Source organism: Acinonyx jubatus, chromosome A1 (genome assembly GCF_027475565.1).
Source record: "Acinonyx jubatus isolate Ajub_Pintada_27869175 chromosome A1, VMU_Ajub_asm_v1.0, whole genome shotgun sequence".
In the NCBI taxonomy this organism is placed as follows: domain Eukaryota; kingdom Metazoa; phylum Chordata; class Mammalia; order Carnivora; family Felidae; genus Acinonyx; species Acinonyx jubatus.
In genome coordinates this window covers 142,234,178-142,254,596 of record NC_069380.1, presented here as the reverse complement: position 1 = coordinate 142,254,596, position 20,419 = coordinate 142,234,178, and the positions used below count along the sequence as shown (strand labels likewise).

Sequence of the window (20,419 nt, the reverse complement as noted above, 5' to 3'; positions counted from 1 at the left end):
GCACACATGGGTGTGGTTGCCTTTGTTGTAATTTTTTAGATAGTTCTAACCTACCGCTCCCTGTGCTCCCACCATCCCCCAAGCCCTCTCCGGAAAACGTTGACAAACAGGAACACTGAGGGGATTCGCTTTTTGGTCAGATGTGACCTTTGGGTGATGGGGCTAAGAGTGCTTGAGCTGCATGTTCCTGGAGCAGGTTGAGCTGCTGGGAGGAAGGGAACCACTGGGAGTTTCCTTGAGTGTTGGGAAGCAAGCTGGCAACCAGGGAAGTCTTCCTAAGCGTCAGCTTCATGTTGAGTGAGAGGAAATGAGATGATAGCTGCTTTGGAGTAGCTAGGTTCACATCCTAGTCCTGTAAATCTCCAAGCTTCTTCCTTTTTAAGAACACTAAGAATAATATCGGTCACTAACATTGTTGTAAGTGCTTTGAATACCTTTTCTATCCCAATAATCCCATGATGTGGGAAATACTATTATTTCTATTTTGTACATGAGGCGACCAAGGCGCAGAGTAGTTAAATAACCTTATAGTGAATGGAATGAGCGTTTATTATTTTTTTTTAAGTTTATTTATTTTGAGAGAGTGTGCGAGCTTGCAAGCGGGAGAAGGGCAGAGAGAGATGGAGAGAGAGAATCTGCACTGTTAGTGTGGAGCCCAGCTTGGGGCTTGAACCCACAAACCATGAACTCATGACCTGAGCCAAAATCAAGAGTCAGTCGCTTAACCGATTGAACCACCCAGGCACCCCTGGAACAAGCATTTAATATAAGCTGCTGTAGAACACTGATTTATGTGCCAGGCACATGGGCTGATAAATAAGCACTTTAGAGGGCTGATCTCCTGTAATCCTTACAGATGTTCATCATCATAACTTTGATCATGGGGGAACTGTGTTTCGTATTGCCTTGCTGGCTAAGATATTCTGCCTTACGTTAGGGAGCAAGTTTCTGTTGTTCACTTTTACTCTTTTATAGTGTTGACTTAAACTACAAATGTTTAATGCAGGGGAGTTCAAATTCTTATTTGTTTCTTTTGATCATTTTTCAGTCTTTTTTTTTAACTTTATTTTTGAGAGACAGAGAGAGACAGAGACAGGGTGTGAACTGGGGAAGGGCAGAGAGAAGAGGGAGACACAGAATCCAAAGCAGGCTCCAGGCTCTGAGCGGTCAGCACAGAGCTGGACATGGGGCTCAGTCCCATGAACCATGAGATCATAACCTGAGCCAAAGTTGGATGCTTAGCTGACTGAGCCACCTAGGCGCCCCTATTAATCATTTTTCAGTTATTTGCTAGCTTCAAGGTTGGTCGCAAAACTATTTTATTTCATGCAGTCTGAAAAGAGATGATTCCAAGATGTTAAATTGGCAAAAATTTGTTTCTATGTATGTAAAGTCTTCAGGTGATATGTGTAAATAAAAAAAAATATATATGTATGGTAATTTTTATACGATCCATGATCTTGGAAGGTGGTATTTTGAGGGAAAGGGAATTTTCTGAACTTATCACTAAATTTGCTTTAAGCCTACGTATAATTTTTGTTTTCTGTCTTTTGCTTTTGAATCAAGTTGTAATAGTTAATTTCCTATGTATCTTAGAAGGAGTAGAAGGTATTCTAGTATTAGCAATGGGAAAAGTGAATCATGGGACATTTTAGAAATGGACGTTTTGTACAGAATCATAATGAATGAAAACGGAAGCACCTGTAAAATTCTGTACTTACTAGTTGAAAGAAGGCGGCTAATGGTACAGGAGACTTGGATTATGGGTTGGATTCTAGACTTACTACAAGTGCCAAGCTTGGTTTCACTCTATTTTATGCTTAGTGTCTGCATTAAAAAAAAGTTGTTTTTTTTTTTAAATGTTTGTTTATTTTTGAGAGAGAGAGTGCACGAGCAGAAGAGGGGTAGAGAGAGGGGGACAGAGAATCCAAAGTGGGCTCTGTGCTGACTGCCCAGAGGCTGATGCTGGGCTCAAACTCAAGAACCGTGAGATCACAAAGTCAAGGGTCAGACACCGATCTGAATCACTCCAGGTGCCCCAGTGTCAGCATTTTTAACTGGGGCCCCAAATAATTGCTAGAAACTTTTGAACATCACCTCTCTCTCTAGAACATAATTTTATCACAAGCGTGTATGTCTGCAGATCTTGATGGCTGCTCCATTTTAGAGATGGCACCGGAGAAGTCTGGGTAAGTTTTAGGGCATTGCTGACTGAGTTCATACCTCAGGACCATAGGAAATTTCCTTCTCTTCTATCTGCCTCAGCTTTCTCATGTGTGACAAAATGGAATCTACCTTCTTTTTCTGTGTCTTTTGTTAAATAACAGAAATTCAACCAAGTCAATTTTAAAGATTTGGCTTTATTCATCCATTCATGAAGGGCGACATCTGATCAAGCAAATAGAGGGGAGCTCAAATGGCTAGAGAAAAGGAAAGGTTTTTAAAGGTAGACAAGGAGTGGAAAAAAGGAAATTACTAGCAGAGAATCCATTGATTTAGGCAAAGTCCCCTTCCTAAGGGGAGTGGAAGGGATCTGTCAGTAAACTTCCTGGTGCTGGTCAGGAAATTCTATGTTGATTGGTTAAAGGTTACATTTCCGGGGAGTTAATACTGCAGTTGGGTTAGGTATTAAGTCTTGGTTTACTGACCCGGGGTCTTAATCTAAGTGACACTGTTTTGGGCCTGTGGTTTTATTTTTACCACATGGCTACTTTACTATTTTGTCTTTCCAATACCTTTTTAGAGTCCCTATAGCTTATATAAGTTTTCATGCCAAAAAATTAAGTGATACTTTCTCATTTGTGAAAAATGGCAAAAATGCCAATGAAAAAATGGTTAAATGAGTATCTTATCTTGTGAGGTTGTGAGGATGAATTGAGTCTATGCTGGGGGGCCTGGCTGGCTCAGTTGGTGGAGCATATGATTCTGGGTCTCAGGGTTGTAAGTTCGAGCCCCACATTGGGTGTAGAGATCACTTAAAAATAAAGACATCTTTAGGAAAAAAAAAATATGAATCTATGCCAAGAACTTAGGACCCTGCCTGGCACCTAGAAAATACATAACACAGTGTTTTATTATTTAAAGTATTAGTATTACTACCACTGCCAGAATTTATAAGAAGAGTGAAGAATGCCTTTCAGAAACACGGGGATGCCAGAGGCTGTGTCTGTGTTCTTACAGCAAGCCATCGGAGTGGTGGGCGCAGATCAGGAAGATGCGGGTCTAGCGGGCTCTGCCTCGGGCCTTACGTGCATGTATCCATCTGCTTTACTGTCTCTTGATTTTATGTACCTCTGTGGGGTCAGGTGCAGGAGGCTTCAAAACCCTGCACTCCAGGTCTCCTGGAGATGTGATGATGTAGCAGAACTGTTTTTGGAATCCTCCTGGTCGTTGAAATCAGAAAGTCAGGTTTCCTCATGTGTAAGATGAGGATTGTGACACTTACAACATAGGGCTCTTTTGAAGATTAAATGGAGGAATGTCACGGAAGCACCTTACTGCAGTGCTTTGATACAGAGGAAGTGTTTAAGAAATGGTAGGTAAGTATTATTTATAATGAGTACAGGGTAGAAGGATCCGGTTGCCTGAGACAGTCTCATCTTTAATTATCAGTGTTTAGTAGCAGCGCAGCATATAATTCTCTGCCTTAAGTTATGGAATTCTCTGCTTAAATTGTGGAACTTGCTGCAAAGTTTGTTTGCCCTTCTTGAATTCACGTGCTCCGTGCACAAACATGCTTACATATGCAACTGCATATTATACCTGCACAGGAAATAACCCTATGCTCTCAAGGCAGTATTGAAGTTATCTCAACTGCCTTTTCTAGTGTTAGTGATCTCCACTCTCTCCTTGGTGCCGTCAAGGTTTTGCTGCTCATTACCCATAGCACTGTGCTATGTTAGAATAAGAATGAATTCCGAAAGGGATGTAACTTACCTAGGCTTTACATTCAAGTCTATAATGGGAATAATGCTACTCTGCCTGCCCATCATGTAGGGTGGTTAACAGGATAGAACAAGAGGAAGTTTGTGAAGGTATGATCCAAGTGTTACCCTTGAAAAAAAATTTATATGTATACATACATATGTATATATTTAAATGTTTCTTTTTGAGCAAGAGGGAGGGAGAAGGCAGAGAGAGAGAGAGAGAGAGAGAGAGAGAGACTATCCCAAGCAGGCTTGCACTGTCAGCTCAGAGCCCAACACAGGGCTTGAACTCATGAATGGTGAGATCATGACCTGAGCCAAAACCAAGAGTCGGGACGCTCAACCAACTGAGTCACCCAGACATCCCCAAGTGTAACCCTTTGATGGGAGTGTAAGAATGGAGCATTTAGCCTCATGCGGGAAGTAAGTACAGGCCTCAGCAAAGAGTTCAGCCCTTGCGAGTGAATGAAGTCAGGGTACAGGCCCCTGGAACATAGAATTCACACAGTTCTGATTCCATAATAGGCCTACCTGCCGTTATAATCTTTAAAATGAAAAGAGAGGAGCACCTGCCTGGCTCGGTAGGTAGAGCTTGTGACTCTTGATCTTGGGGCCATGAGTTCAAGCTGACCATGTTGGGCATAGAGCTTACTTGAAAAAAATAAAATGAAATGAAACAAACAAAAAAAAAATTAAGAGGCAAATGCCTTCTCTTAGGTGGTAGAAATATTTTTATATTTGACTTTGGTCTATGCCAGACATTTGGCGCTAATAAAAAAACAAATAAGCAGGCAAAATAAAACACGACCTGTCTCGTGAGCATCCTTGATGACCTCAGTTCGAAGTAGCATCTCCCTCTTGGGGGGCTGCACCATTCATTTAGCTCTCTGCCGGTCCATCTCATACCAGTTACTTCAATAAGAGTTCTGTCTCTCCTGGTAGACAATGAGCTTCTGAAATATTCAACAGATATTTACAGAGCACCTGCTTTGTTGCAGGCCTCAGGCGAGGCACTGCAGACATTGCTTAGAATGAGATGGACAGTCTTTGCTTTGATGAAATATAGAGTCTAGTGAGGGGGACAGATTTTAACTAAATCATTCCCAAGAGACCTAATTCCAGTGTGATTAGTTTTATGAAGTTAAGACAGTTTATAAAAGGAACTTAATCCAGCCAGTAGGATTAAGCCGGTCAGGCAGCAGCTGGGGGAAGCATTAGCCCTAGGGCCACCATATAAGGTTGCATAGTACTACACAAAGGTAACCAGCTGAGAGGGAAGGTGGGAGCTGAGATGCTATGCCTGCTGGCTTGCTCATGCTGTGCCTTTTTCTAATTTCCAGAAATGCATCGTGTAGAATACCAAGGGGCAGTTCCTGTTAACCGAGCCCCCCCATCTTTCCCCACCCTCCCAGCCCCTCGCAAAGGTATTACACTGATAATTAAACATTATAAAGCAGTGGGAAGAAATTGACTTAGAAGGCACCCAACTGAAGCAGAAACCCCAGTTCTTTCATTTACTGGGTGTGTCTTTGTTATTTGATCAACTTTCTCATGCATTATAGAGCTGGATAACACCATAGGGTTATGGTGAACATTAAATTCTATAACATGTAAGGAGTTGAGTAAAGTATATGATGCACAGAATAGGTACTCACTAAATTGTGTTCGTAACAAACTTGTCAGTTGCTTATGTTAGCATTGTTTCTGTTACCCATTTTGTTCTAAGTTTTCTCAGTATTTCCCCAGTTTCTTCCTTGCCTTCTTTGGGAAGACTGGACATTGGCTAGAATTTCTGCATCATGCCTTCTTCCTTTCTAGTTGTTGAATGGGCAGTTGTATCATCAAAGGTTTAAATCTTCCGGGTTTCTCCATGTATGTCTGACAACTACTTTTTGTTTTGTTTTGTTTTTCCTGCTTTGGATTGCTTCATTTCAAGGTCTCCTGGATGCCTAAGGGTAACCTGGAATTTAGTCTGCAAAATGAGTTTTAATTTGATCAGAGCATTGACTCTCAGACTTGTTCTCGGAGTGGGGATCCTCTGTAAAGTCTGGTGTCCCTTACGGAGTATTCTGAAAAACTAGATAAGTTTTTACAGCAGAACATGATTATTATATATGGCCTATAAAATCCCAACATGTTTGTTCATGAAAAAGCAAGCTAAATATCACCTTCTGATTCCTGGTATTCCATTCCATGAATGGTTGTGATGTGTTCTTTCTGCTTGCCCTCTGCCTGCATACCTAATTAATTGAGAGTAGGTGACATTTCCCCAGGCCTCCTCCTGTTGCATCCACACGACTCCTGAAACAGAATGCTACGGGCACCAGTGACTGTCACAGCAAAGTTTATTGCAACGAGAGGCAAGGCCGACGGATCAGGACTGACACTCTTGATCTTGATCAGAGTGCAGCCTCGAACAGCTGGGGTGCAGTTTTTATAGTCGACCACATCGTCTTATCATCACCTGGGAACAGAAAAAAGAAATAGTTCCCAGATGGGGGTGGAAACAGTTCTGCCCTTAAGCCACAACCAGTGACCTCCTTGACCCTGCCTCTGGCGCCCCTTTTAAAACAAGGCTGTTATCTCTTAGCCTACAGTGTCAACCAAAGCTGTTATTTTTCAAGGCTACAGGTTAGCCCTACACTACAATTTAACCCTTACACTCCCACCATCACCAGCAAGTCTGGGTCCAGAAAAGTTTCTCAGTTATTTCCTACTTTATTGCCATCCTCCCTCACCCCTCAGCTTCCCACCTGGGAACTCAGGCACAGTGCTGATTCCTTGGTCTCCATGGAGGGTGGTGGTACCCACTTCACTGGCAGCCCCGCCCCAACCTGTCCCACCCCCTGGGGTTCCCTGAACTACAAGACCTTGGATTTCTCTGGTGAAGGAAGGAGGGGCGAGACAGGTCCAGAATCTTCAAAAGAGCCCTCTATTTGGTCCATCACCCACTTTGCCTAGATGAGAAATGCTAGGTTTGATTGAACAAATAACAGTAATTAAGGTCCATTTTCTGAACTGCCCACCCCTGGGGCCTGTTTACCTTGTAGCCGGATAACCATTCGTTTGGTGTGTGTGTCAGCCTAGTCTTGTGGGCCATTGTGTTCCATTTGATGCAGGGTAACTTCAGTCTAGAGCTGATGGAAGAGCTCTGTCTTTATAGTTTTAAAAAGCAGAGGGAACACCACTCCCAATATGAGTAAGTAACTTCCTGCATTAAAAAGAATGCCCCAGGGGAATCCTCTCTCTTAGGCTCCTCTGCTCCACCTTGCACTTGGTCACATAACCAGTGCTCGGATGAGTAGAAAATAAGAAGGCAAAAGCTGGGGTAGGGTCCCCTCTATGAGAATATTTACATTTCTGTTGGTATTTTGATAGAAAAAATGTGACTCATAGGTTCCTTCATTTGGCCCTGGTTCCTTCTGCAAATTTTAGGAATAGCAACAGGACGCGTCTCAAATTGGGGGTTGGTTGCAGGGGAGGAGTTGCACGTGTATGACACTTCTCTGCTGGTTGGTACCATCGAGGCAGCTATACTTGAAGAAAAGCGTCATCATAAATGCTGCCTCGGACTTTGTGCCAGCTGGCTTTGTCGTGAGGACCAGGCTCACAAGAAGGGGTGGTGATGAAATTCGCTGGGCATCTGCACAGCACTTCAAATGAAAAAGGCAATTAACTGCAGATATTTGCTTGGGGGGAAAGGCATACACCCATTCATTCCTTCCTCTTTAAGCTAGAAGTGGGAGACAGAGATAGATTTTGAAGATGAAAGAGGAGAGTTGATAAGGCTTCCTGAAGTTTTGAAGGACTGAGGAAGGGTGGAATTAATGGCGAGAAAGTTTTTTCTCAGCTGTAGGAAAGCAGTACAGCTGTTACTTCAGCTCCAAGAAAAAGCTGTTAAACCAGGAGGCTTTCATCCTGAAAGATAGAGGCAGTTAGAGGGTGGAGAGCGGCCAGTGGGAGGGACGTGAGTTTACCCTTAAGAAATGAGGAGTCCAGGCCAGTGTGGGCCTTTCCTCTGTCCCCCTCCTTGCTCCTGCCCCCAAGTGCTGGAGCCTTCTGGGTCCGCCCACGGGTTTTCCAAACCAGAGGCCCCACGCCTGACATTTTTGTTTCCAATTTATGTATTCATTTACGTGCAAAGAGGTTCTAGATGTCACCTTCTATTGGGCTCTTTTGTGAATCTTAAAAAATAGGATCGAATGAAATCCTGACTGCTGGAAAACCCGAGGTAGATGGCGCATACAGGTTTTTCCTTGCACAGAGCCACTGGAGCTAGACTAACCTTCACAGAGAGGCATCTTGCCAGTGCACGGAGTGTCAGAGGTGTCTCTTGAGTAGTGGCTTCTTTCTATGGCCTGGAAGAGGACTGGCCAGCACTTGACCCTGCACTTAGGTTGTGTGTGAGATTGGGGGTGGGGGAGGGACTTCCTGCTCTCTGTCTTCTCAGAATGGGGGGAGGGGAGGGGAAGGGAGGTGCAACAGGGGACTGGGCACTTACCAGCCACAGCCTGTGGCTGTTCAACAGCATTCAGTTTTGTGGCCATCCCAGGGTTAACTCATCGTGTGCCAGCCTTTCATTTTAACTGTTTTGTGATGGAAACTTTTCAAACTGTACTAGACACTTAGACCCTTACTGCCTTCTTACTGTGGTCAACAGTGTCATTTAAACCAATTTGTGGAGGGGCACCTGGGTGGCTCAGTCGGTTGAGCGAGCATCTGACTTCAGCTCAGGTCATGATCTCACAGTCTGTGAGTTCAAGCCCTGCGTCGGGCTCTGTGCTGACAGCTCAGAGCCTGGAGCCTGCTTCAGATTCTGTGTCCCCCTCTCTCTCTGTCCCTCCCCTGCTCATACTCTGTCTCTCTCTGTCTCAAAAATAAATAAAAACATTAAAAAAAATTTTTTAAAACCAATTTATGGAGACTTCATTTAGTTGTTTTGAATATCCGTTAGTCTTTGGCACTATAGATACAGAAGTGTGGGATCCAAAGGCTTGTCCCTCCTCCAGATGTACTCAGTTGTCTCAAGCGGCGTGTGTTTCCTGGTCCACTGATGCTCATCCCTGAATTTGCCCTTGAGCCAAATCACCTAACATTTCTGGGCCTCAGATTTCACATCAGCAACATGAGAGGACTGGACTGGACCAGAGGCTTTCACCCTAAGTGCTGGGTAGAATCTGGGGAATGCTGAGTTTGACCTAAATCGACTAGAATGCAAGCTTCATGAGGAACTGTACCACCCGCCCCTGGTAGTGCCTGGTCGCCAGTAAGCATTAGGTAAATTTGGTGTATGAACACGTAAGCACATTTGTAGTATTATAGTGCATCCGTACGTTTTATACATTGGAGTTGCACAAAGGCTTCCATTTGTTGGGGAGAGGAGTGCCCCGCCAACCCACCTGAGCTCTGAGGTCACCCCCGCCCCAACTGTCTGATCCGCTGAGACAGGCTCGTTTCTGTTCTCCATCCCAGAACATCCTTGCATCAGGTTGGCTCTGTGGCCTCCATCCCCAGCCTGGGAAGTGCTCCGTGACTCGGCGGGGTTTGGGGATCAGGCTGGCAGGAGGCACCTCTTGGAAGGGGTTTGGCAGATTTTTCCCGTTGCAACATAACCCCCATGACAGAATTAGGCGAATTTTGGGGTTTGTGTTTCAATAATTGCTTGTTGATAAGTAGAACAAGCAGGATTTTTCCTCTCATTTTGATGAGAAGATTGAAAAAGTTTTAAAAAATGAACACCTCTCTTCCCATCCTACACTTACCATTTTGAATTTCAAGGTTTCATTTTCTTACACTTTTTTTTTCTTCTCCCTCCAGAACTTGCTTAACTCCTCCTTCTTAGGTCTGTTCTGCTGCCGGTATTTGTGGCTTTAGTGGGTGCAAATGAATGTTCTGCCTGCCTTGTTTGTTCCTTACTGGAAGCAAAGTACAAAGACGACTGTAGCTTTTGGCGGGTGGGAAGTGCTTCTATGTAACTGGTCCAGCTTTTTCCCAGGTTGCTAGGATGCTCTCCTGGGTTTGGATCTCAGGAGCTTTATTCCCAAAAGTAGTTTCCTTCCAACAGATGGATTTATCAGCCATGTTAGAGCAGGAAATGAAAACATTGCTATAAAAGAGGTATTAATCATTTGGTCCCACCCCCCTCTCATCCTTACCTCTTTCTTTAGAACCTCAAGGACCAAGGAGAATGGGGATCTAGGGAGGAGGGACATGACAGATGGACTGATGATGTGTATACCTGGCTCTTTTTTTTTTTTTTTCCTATCACCTTGTGCCAGGCTCTGTGTTAACTTTATCTGAATTGTCTCATTTAATCTTACTAACAGTCCTTTGAAGTAGATGTTTTTATTCCCATTTTACAAATGAGGTCATTAATACTTAGGAGGTGGTAAAGAATTGGTGCACGGCCACATAAGCAGGCAGTATTCAAGCTTGGATGTGAACCCAGATGGCCTGACCTCATAGCTCTTGATTTTAACCCTGAAAGCTGTGGTTTGCAGCAGAAGGGGGGAGGCAATTGTTCGAGGCATTTCTGATTGTCACCACTTGTGAAGGAGACAGGGAGGGTGCTCCTGGCATCTAGTGGGTAGAGGCCCAGGAGGCTGCTTAACATCCTACCGTGCACAGGACAGCACCCCAACAAAGACTTACAGGGCCCCAAAATGCCCTAGTGCCGAGTTTGACCTGCCTCCCGGGAATGTTTGTTTTCTGTTGAACTGCCAGGAAGTGGAGTTAGTTAACCTTTTAACCTTAAACATAATAGATTCTGTCCTCTGACCTACAGAACTATATCAAATGTGGTGTTTTTTAGAAGAGATATAAGTGGAGGGTGGCATGATGGAATGAGTCAAAGAATCCAGCTGCTATCTGAGGACCGAGAGCTTGATCAACTTTTTTTTTTTTTTAATTTTTTAATGTTTGTTTATTTTTGAGGGAGTGAGAGAGACAGAGCGTGAGTGGCGGAGGGGTGGAGAGAGAGAGACATACAGAATCTGAAGCAGGGTCCAGGCTCTAAGTGGTCAGCACAGAGCCCGATGTGGGGTTTGAACCCACGGATCACGAGATTATGACCTGAGCCAAAGTTGGAGCTCAACCTACTGAGCCACCAGGCCCCTCCCACTTTGTTTTTTGGGTGCTGAAACGTAACCCTAACCTTATGAGAAAAGAGACTCTCAGTGAGAACATTTTTATCCAGGTACCACTGATCCCCAGAAGCAAGTGCTGGCATCGTGTGTGTTCATAGCGTGCCTGTTTCAGACTCAGTCCCTGGGTACCCAGTGCCATTTAAGGAAGGACACTGACCCTTGACAGTGCTTTTCACTGAAATGATGTTAAGGGTAGAAACCAGTATATTCTGGTATGTCGAAACCTGCGTGAGAAACTACCTGTCAGAAACTCCTTTCTGGCAAACCCCCAGAATCTGGTTCCCACGGTCATGGCCAGGATTGTAAAAACCTCAGAGTTTTAAGGGATTCTTGAACTCAAAAGAGAAAACTTAACAATTTTATTTATTTTTGATTATTGTTATTAATTTTTTTAATGTTTATTTATTTTTGGGAGAGAGAGAGAGAGAGAGAGAGCGAGCAGGGGAGGGCCAGAGAGAGAGGGAGACACAGAACTCAAAGCAAGCTTCAGGCTCTGAGCTGTTAGCACAGAGCCCGACATGGGGCCCGAACTCACGAACTGTGAGATCATGGTCTTAGCTGAAGTCCTATGCCCAACCAACCAAACCACCCAGGCACCCGAAGAACTTATGAATTTTAGATGAAGGAAATATAAGAGCAGATTTTTGGGTTAGGCAAATGTATAGCTTCTTGTTCAACTCCTTGAACTTTTAGGTAGTTGTTTAATTTTTGTCGTTTCATTTTTATTTGCTTCAAATTCCACCAAGTAGAGGTTTCCTTATATGTATTAAATACTAACAAATATTACAAGGGTTAAGGAATTATCACTTTTCTATTGTGGTAAAAAATAGAAAATTTACCATCTTAACCAATTTTAAAGATACAGTACAGTAGGAATTTTCTGGTTTTATCCCCCCAGTTACAGAGATGGTTCACTCTGGCTTTTCTCTCTCATATAGCTAAATTAGTATTTTTCTTTTACTTGTTGGCTGATTAAATTAATAAGTATTTGAATGTTTACCACCTGTGAGAACAGAAACTTTGTTTTGTTTTCTTCCAAAATAGAAACGTGTTGTCATGTTTTTCTAATTAGAAGCTATGTGCTTGTTGCAAAGAGCTTAGAAAATACAGAAAAACATAGTTAACTCCTAATCCTACAGGTCTATTAATGACTGTTGCCATATTGGTATATCCTTTCAGATTCCTTTTTTTGTTATTGTTACTGCTCTAGGTCTGGGTATATTGTTACCTCAAATGCTTTCATACTCTATATTGTTGTGTGTTATTTACTTTCAGTTAATACATTGTGTATATCTTTCCATGGCAGTAAATTTTTCTGTATCCACTATGTAATCATTGTGGTGGGTGCATTGAATTCAGTGATGTGAATGTACCATAATTTCAGTGGTTAGTACTCTTTCATTGAACATCCAGGTTTCCTTTATCTCTCCAAAATGGCACGTAGATGGTCGTTCTTAACACATATCTTTGTATTCTTGCTTAGCGAGGGAAGAAAAAGGTCTCTTGTTTTAATTGCCTCATTCCCAGGAACTAATGCTGTGCATAGTAGGTTTGTAGTATAATAAATATTAGTTGAGTGAATGAATGGCTTAGTTATTTCCATAGGATTGGGAATAGGGCTTTTAACGTGGGGTAGGACGCGGTGGTTCAGGGAGCTTGGTGATTGGGGGTGTTGAGCTGCTTGGGGCAGGGCTGTATTTAAGCGGGATCATTAAGGTCCACTGAGGCCAGAGATTGCCTGCGAGAGCGAAAGGGGCACAGAGAAGGAGATGCCTTCTTCAGATATTTGTTGAATGCTTACTGCACACCCAAGGGCAGGCAAGAAAAAGCGCTTCCTGTCTTGCTGCCTCCTTCCCACGCAGCCAGCTTCCCTTTTGTAGGGAACCAAAGTTTCAGGCCAGCGTTGTCTGTCCTGCTCACCCTCTCTGTGCCAGCAGCAAGGAGAGACAACCAGATTCAAATTCAGGCTCCCCCCACTCATCAGCCTTCTGACCTTAGGTTGCCTAACCCCTCTGAGCCCCTGTCTCGGCTCTGTAACTTTGGGGTGACAAAACAGCTAATAATACTATTTGTGCCTTGCAGCGAGTAAGAGATCAATAAGTGTTAGCTATTGTTAGCTAATATGATAAACTAAATAAGCTTTAGTAAATTGCCCTATGTTCTTTTGTATGGGAGAAATCCACTGTAAGCCCCAACCCAATTTACTAACGCAATTGTAGCATGGTTGTTGAGTTTCCGACAGCATGATCATTTTGTGTGTTAGGGACTACCTGCCAAGTGTATTTGTTCTTTGGGGAGCTCCTCCTTTATTGAGCAGAGGGAGCTGCGTGTTCTTGACCTCCTAGTTTTCAAGTTTTACCATTCCCTTGCACAGCTACCACTAAAGGACAGCACGTGGCTCCATGCTGGCAGGAATTGAAATTTACCACTACCTCTGCCTTCTAGTAGTAGTGAGAGATGTGTACAAGTTTGATGGGAAGCTGTTTTTGCACTTGGAGCCTGGAGAATGAGCTGCAAAATGTTGGTTGGGGGCTCTAAAACTTAAATAAATATTGCTTGTCCAAGTGGAATCAGTTGACTATCTCTCTGCTAACCCCCAGTGATTCATAGGTAAGCCTAAAACCTCAAAAGAGAAGGAAGGAAAGCAGGCTGAGACATTGTATGTGAAGTATTGTATATTACCGAAAGATGTGGAAATCCAAATTTAGTTAAAGGATAGAGAACGCTTTTTACCTGAATTAAAAAAAAAAAAGGGGCGCCTGGGTGGCTCAGTCGGTTAAGCGTCCGACTTCGGCTCAGGTCATGATCTCACAGTTCATGAGTTTGAGCCTCGCATCGGGCTCTGTGCTGACAACTCAGAGCCTGGAGCCCGCTTCCGATTCTGTGTCTCCCTATCTCTCTGCCCCTTCCCTGCTCACATTCTGTCTCTCTCTCAAAAATAAATAAACATAATAAAACCCAGTTTTATGCTTTAATGTTTTTCTTCTATTTCTTTGATGTTATAAGCCCTGCAGCATGTTCAGGAACACCTGGGTTCTGCTTTTCACAGCTTCAACAGCTTCAGTATTTGGGGAACTTCCTTACTGCTGCCCCCTCTCTCTCCACCATTTATTAAGGGACAGTATTAGAATTATTGTAGTTAACAGAAGTCTCTGATGTCTTTCCTCTATTCTGCTAGGGCTCCCGTATTTCTGAGTTGGGAAAACCAACTGAATGACAGTTGGTGTCAGGTCAAGATGTCTTTCTTTTTCCAGTTGGGACTTAGTTTAGACAAACCAAAGCCAACTGGGCTATCCAGAACTCTCAAGGAGTAAGTCTTTCTGAATGAAGGTTTTCCACATTGCTTAGGGATTTACATACTCCTAAACTAAAGCAGTGGAAGTAAAACATGTGACCCTCTTTGGAATGGTTCTTGCGGCAGAAGTATCCTTCTTTGCCTTCCCAAGAGGAATGAAGGGGACGTGGTGAGTGAGTTCTCACAGTGCCCTGTGAGCTATACCCTGAATGCACAGGCCCCAAGCAAGTGCTGCTCACTTGCTCTAGTGGGAGGGCTCCAGTTGAAATGTTAGGTGTGTGTATATATGTACACAGATACACTCACATGTACATGTACACACACCTACCTGTATATATACACACAGATACACTCACACATGTATATGTATGTTTTAAAAAACATCATAGCACTATATAGAGTGAGAGTGAAATGAGAAAAGTTTGAAAAGTCAAATCCATACAATGATACATGACTTTAATGATAGGATAGGATTATTCTAAGTAAGCAGTGTGATTTTCATTTCACAGTTTGCATGATCACATTTCTTTTGTTACTATTTACCTTTGAATAATAACAAATAATATATAAAATGATTTATATAAATATATATAATAAACATGATATAAATAGAATATATATATGTATATATATATATATATATATACACATAAAATCCATTTATTTTCCCCCTTCTGTGGAGATAGTTTAAATGTTGATTGTACTATGGGAATGGCTATCATGGGAAGGATTAACTGCTTTAAAAATATTTCTTTTGGGGCACCTGGGTGGCTCAGTTGGTTAAGCGTCTGACTTCAGCTCAGGTCATGATCTCGCGATCTGTGGGTTCGAGCCTCGTGTCAGGTTCTGTGCTACAGCTCAGAGCCTGGAGCCTGCTTTGGATTCTGTGTCTCCCTCTTTCTGCTCCTCCCCTACTCGTGCTCTGTCTCTCTCTCAAAAATGGAACAAACATTAAAAAATTAAAAGAAAATAAAAGTATTTCCTTTCCCAAATAGAATAAGTATCTTACTGCATTTGAATTTGAAATGCAGTCAGTAAGACTGGTTATTTAAGACCATAGAACTAAAAAAAGTTAGCAGGCAACAAAGGAGACAATTGGGAAAGAATTTGGGAGGCAAGGAGGAGGAAGGCAAGGCCCAGAGAAAAGCCAGCCCTGCCAGTGGGAGGAGAGGGGGAAATTTGAACAGATGGGTTGACAGAGGTCTGTGACATAGGGATAGGGAATGTGAGTGAACTGTGAAGGAAGGTGGCCTATCAGGACCCCATACAAGCAGTAGTGTTAGATCTCACTCGTGTGATCTGTTAGCCCCGCCCGAGTAGAGTAACTTATCTTACAAAGCAGCCTAGCCTTAGGATTCCAGAAGAGTCTTGCGAGGAAGATGGTTTGGAAAACAACGTAAGATGGAGAGAGCCCATTATAAGCATGTGAAATGATGAAGTACTACACAAAGTGCTCAAACAGTGGTGTTACTGGACAGAGAACCTGTTCTGAACTCTGGTTTGGCTGCTCGCCTCTCAAAAATCAATACTTGAGAGACAGGTGATGGTGGGAAAGGAGAGGTTGGCATTACTGAAGAAGCCAGCAGCTTCGGAAGATGGCGGACTAAGGTCCCAAAGATCATCTTCTCGTCCAGGCGAAGCCGGAGGGTTTTAAAGAGGAAAGTGTGGGACACTGGGGTTGGGGGTGGGCTACCTGGAGGAGAAGGTGGTGCCCAGGCATTTAGTCTGCATATGCCGACATAACCTTCAACAGGCTTGCGGGCGCCAGCAGCAGCTATTTTCAAATGTCGTCAGGACTTCTCTTCTGGGCAAGACTGGTCCTTCTCTCCTCCAGGCCAGTGGTCTGCAGATCTCAAGGAAGGTAAGTGAGTTTGGCTTACTCAGACCAAGGGAGTGCATAAGCTTAATGCTGGTTAAGCCCTAAGACCTATTGGAGTGGTGTTACAAAGGCAGTTTCCTGCAGTAAATGAAGTAAGATGTGATTATAGCCTCTTGTCTGATACCTATGATCTCTTCTCATTGGCAGTGATATTTACAGTGTGATGCTTGTTTTCAAACCATTGCAGGGTCCTGAAGTGCCTTCCAAATCATCACCAAGAGATTGAATTTTTAGGTTTTAGACTTCTTCTCTTACTCCTTAGCTGATCCCTGAAATCTTTGTTTCCCCTCAGAGTAATGATTATAGTGCTTCAGGTGAACTGTGACTTTTCTTTTTTAATGATTGGGCATCTCCCAAGCCACAGTCCCTTCTTTTTATTAAAGACAATATCAGTCCAATTCCGGTGAAAGCTTCATTTGCACACTAAACTGTTCCTGCACGTTCTGTAGGCAAGATGGCTCAGAAGACTGATAGCCTGGGAGGTCGACCTGCAGTGGTCTGGGGTTAATGGGTCCGTAAATCAATGGCTCTAAGAGGATGTTTTGTGTTCCTTTCCTAGTTGGCCTGCTGCTGTGGGTCCGCTGGCTGCTCCCTCTGCTGTGACTGCTGCCCCAAGATCCGACAGTCCCGGAGCACCCGCTTCATGTATGCGTTGTACTTCATTCTGGTCGTCCTTCTCTGCTGCATCATGATGTCAAAAACCGTAGCTAATGAAATGAAGGAGCATGTAAGTCTGCCTCATCCTCCCTCCCTTCTTTTCTTTTCTTTTCTTTTCTTTTCTTTTTTTCTTTTTTTCTTTTTCTTTTTCTTTTTCTTTTTCTTTTTCTTTTTCTTTTCTTTCTTTTTTTAATGCTTTGGATTTATTTATTTTGACAGAGAGATTTAGAGCATAAGCAGGGGAGGGGCAGAGAGAGAGGGAGAGAGAGAGAATCCCAAGCAGGCTCCATGCTGTCAGCACAGAGCCCGATGCCAGGCTCAAACCCCCAAGCTGTGAGATCATGACCTGAACCGAAATCAAGAGTCAGATGCTTAACCGACTGAGCCACTCAGGTGCCGTGGCCTCTTTTTAACTCTTCTCATTTGATGATGATTGGTGAGGGTGTGTGGGAAAACTTTCCCTGTAAAGGATGGGGCCCAGCCACACTGGTGTGGGTAGGTGTATATTCATTATCTCCAGACCTTCCTGAAGCCTCTTCAGTGCTTTCCTGCCAAGCAGGGGAACCATTTAAAGTCTTGAACTTTAGCAGTAGAACAGATACAGTCTGTTCTTTGGTGTATTGTGTGTTTGGTCTATGCCTTGTTTATAACTGTTCCTCCTAGATGTACAGTCTTTTCTTGTAGACTTGGTACTTTTTCCTTGTTGTAAGGATGGCTTCCAGTGTCTCAAGTAGCAGCTGTTATAATAAACTCTATTTGGCCTACTTGGGAAGCCTGATAAAGCTTAGAAAATTCCACAGATGATGAGGAGTGGGCAGTAGGGCGATTTTTACTTTGCTGACATGTCATTTGTGGTTCGGGTGTCTCCAGGGGTGAGGAGTGGATTTTTAGACATTTCTTGGGCAATGTATGCAGAAGTAAGCCTGGTTTGTGATGCTGATGAAGCAGGGCGTTTTCCTGGACTTTCCCCATAGAAGGCATTTTAATCAGCCAGATGACAGGGGCACGTGTTGGGGTTTTTGAGGGAGCCCAGTAAATAACATTTCCCCTCTTAGTCTCTAAACAAATAGGCAAAAAAGACCGAAGTGTCAGTAGATAGATGCCAGACATCACCCTCTTTCCCTCATAAAGCTCATATGAGAGAGTATGGCTTGGTTCTGCAGAGAAGTGGGCCTCCTAGTACTGAACCCCAAAACAAGTTAGACTTTTCCACTGAGGGAGCCTACCCAGGCGCCAGTCCCCCTAGGCTGGGCCATACTTCCCCTGCAGAGATACAGTTTCCCGATAAGAGTGGCAGGGGCACTCTTTGCCAGGGGCAGCTCTTGTCTAAGGGAAAGGGGGAGAGCAAAGGCTAGCTATCCAAACCCCATTTTCCTGGGGCCCAGCAGAATGAGGAGGGAGAGAAGGCTAGGGCCAGCACTCTGATGGAACCCCATCACCAGGAACAACTCCCGAGCAAGTGTCTCTTTTCCCCAACCTCATGCTGAAGCTACAGGCTATCTTAAATATACTCTCAGTGTAATGCCCCTGATTTCGAATCCGAGAGACCACCAAGGAGCCAATACCAATGGAAACGCACGAGGGTTTATTTGCAAGCTCGAGCTTGGGCCCAAGTATACTTGACACAGCGGAGCAGGGACTTGGACCCCTAGGTTAAGAGGCGTAGCAGTTTTATAGGGGCCAGTGGCCAATGAGATTGTAACACACACAGAAAGTTGCATAGTCATGTCGGCCCACACACAGGTGGCCAACTGAATTACAATTTACCCTATAGTTTGAACTAGCCTATCACTCTGGTCCTAATTGGCGCGCAAGTTTGGCGGGCAAAAGGTGGGGTTTAAGAATTGGCGTGCAAGTTTTGCGGGCAAAAGACAGGGTTTACATTCTTTGGCGGTTAGGGGTTCCGCATTCCTATATGAGCCGGTTTCCAGTAAGGGTGTGCTCAGTGGCTTGACTGGGGTGGGGGAGTGTCTTAAGCAATAAGTAGGTCATGTGGGGGTTATACATGAGATGGTGGGTGTAGCACAAAATGGAGTTAGTCTTGCTCTGCTTGTCCAGGGGTAGGGGATTTTTGTTAAATTCCTTGGGTCCCACATCAGGGGATTCAGAACAACCATTGCCTTAGAAACACTCAACATATTCTTATCCATTAGGCTCTCTGAAGTTTTCTGTTGTGCATTACTTTTTTTTTTAATTTTAATTTTTTATTTTTTAAAATTTACATCCAAATTAGTTAGCATATAGTGCAACAATGATTTCAGGAGTAGATTTCTTAATGCCGCTTGGCCATTTAGCCCATCCCTCCTCCCACAACCCCTCCAGTAACCCTCTGTTTGTTCTCCATATTTATGAGTCTCTTCTGTTTTGTCCCCCTCCCTGTTTTTATATTATTTTTGTTTCCCTTCCCTTATGTTCATCTGTTTTGTCTCTTAGAGTCCTCATATGAGTGAAATCATACGATTTTTGTCTTTCTCTGACTAATTTCACTTAGCATAATACCCTCTAATTCCATTAGTTGTAAATGGCAAGATTTCATTCTTTTTGATTGCCAAGTAATACTCCATTGTATATATATACACACACACCACGTCTTCTTTATCCATTCATCCATCGATGGACATTTGGGCTCTTTCCATACTTTGGCTATTGTTGATAGTGCTGCTATAAACATGGGGGTGCATGTGTCCCTTCGAAACAGCACACCTGTATCCCTTGGATAAATGCCTAGTAGTGCAATTGCTGGGTCATAGGGTCATTCTATTTTTAGTTTTTTGAGGAACCTCCATACTGTGTTCCAGAGTGGCTGCACCAGCTTGCATTCCCATTGGGCATTGCTTTTATAATTGCGAATGTATGGTCTGGAATTTGGGGAAACTACTGTCAAAACCTGTGACACTGTACTTCTCCCCTGATTACTTTAATTTTTTTTTTTAATGTTTATTTTTGAGAGAGAGAGAGTGCGCGCAAGGGAGGGTCAGGAGAGAGGGAAACACAGAATCCATAGCAGGTTCCAGGCTTGAGATGTCAGCACAGAGCCTGATGCGGGGCTCAAACTCATGAACCATGAGATCATGACCTGAGCCAAAGTCAGATGCTTAACCCCTGAGCCACCCAGCTGCTCCGTGCTTTAAACATTGGATGTCTCCTCAGTAAGGCACTGCAGTGGGAGCTCTGGGGCATTCACACTTGTGAGAAATGGAGCTTATCATCCATCAGTCATCTGAGGCATAGAACAAGGGGGAAATTAGTCAGTGCCATATGAGAGGATGCATGAAGCGCTTTGGAAATTTGGAGGTGGGGAGACCCAGAGCTAAGACTGCCTCGTTAGGCTACATCAGGCTGTACTGCACCTTGGTGGTAGTTACCACCAATTGTCTTCCGCATACCATGGTTTAATCTTGTATGTTTGTGGCAGGACGTTTGAGAGGAGGAAAACTGAAAGGGCATTTCATCTCCCTTTTATTACCTTTGTTTTTCAGGTAACGTCATATTCTCTTTGTCAATTCAGCAAGCATCA

At 43.6% G+C, this 20,419-nt stretch overlaps 1 protein-coding gene across 1 annotated transcript in view; it reads left to right on the top strand.

Annotated features, from left to right (window-relative positions):
• Window positions 1-20,419, top strand: part of SERINC5 (serine incorporator 5) — a 100,151-nt gene that overhangs the window by 24,611 nt on the left and 55,121 nt on the right. Inside the window, exon 2 of the mRNA XM_027039228.2 lies at window positions 16,805-16,972. Coding sequence (XP_026895029.1) covers window positions 16,805-16,972 — 168 coding nt within the window. The remainder of the gene's footprint in view (window positions 1-16,804; window positions 16,973-20,419) is intronic.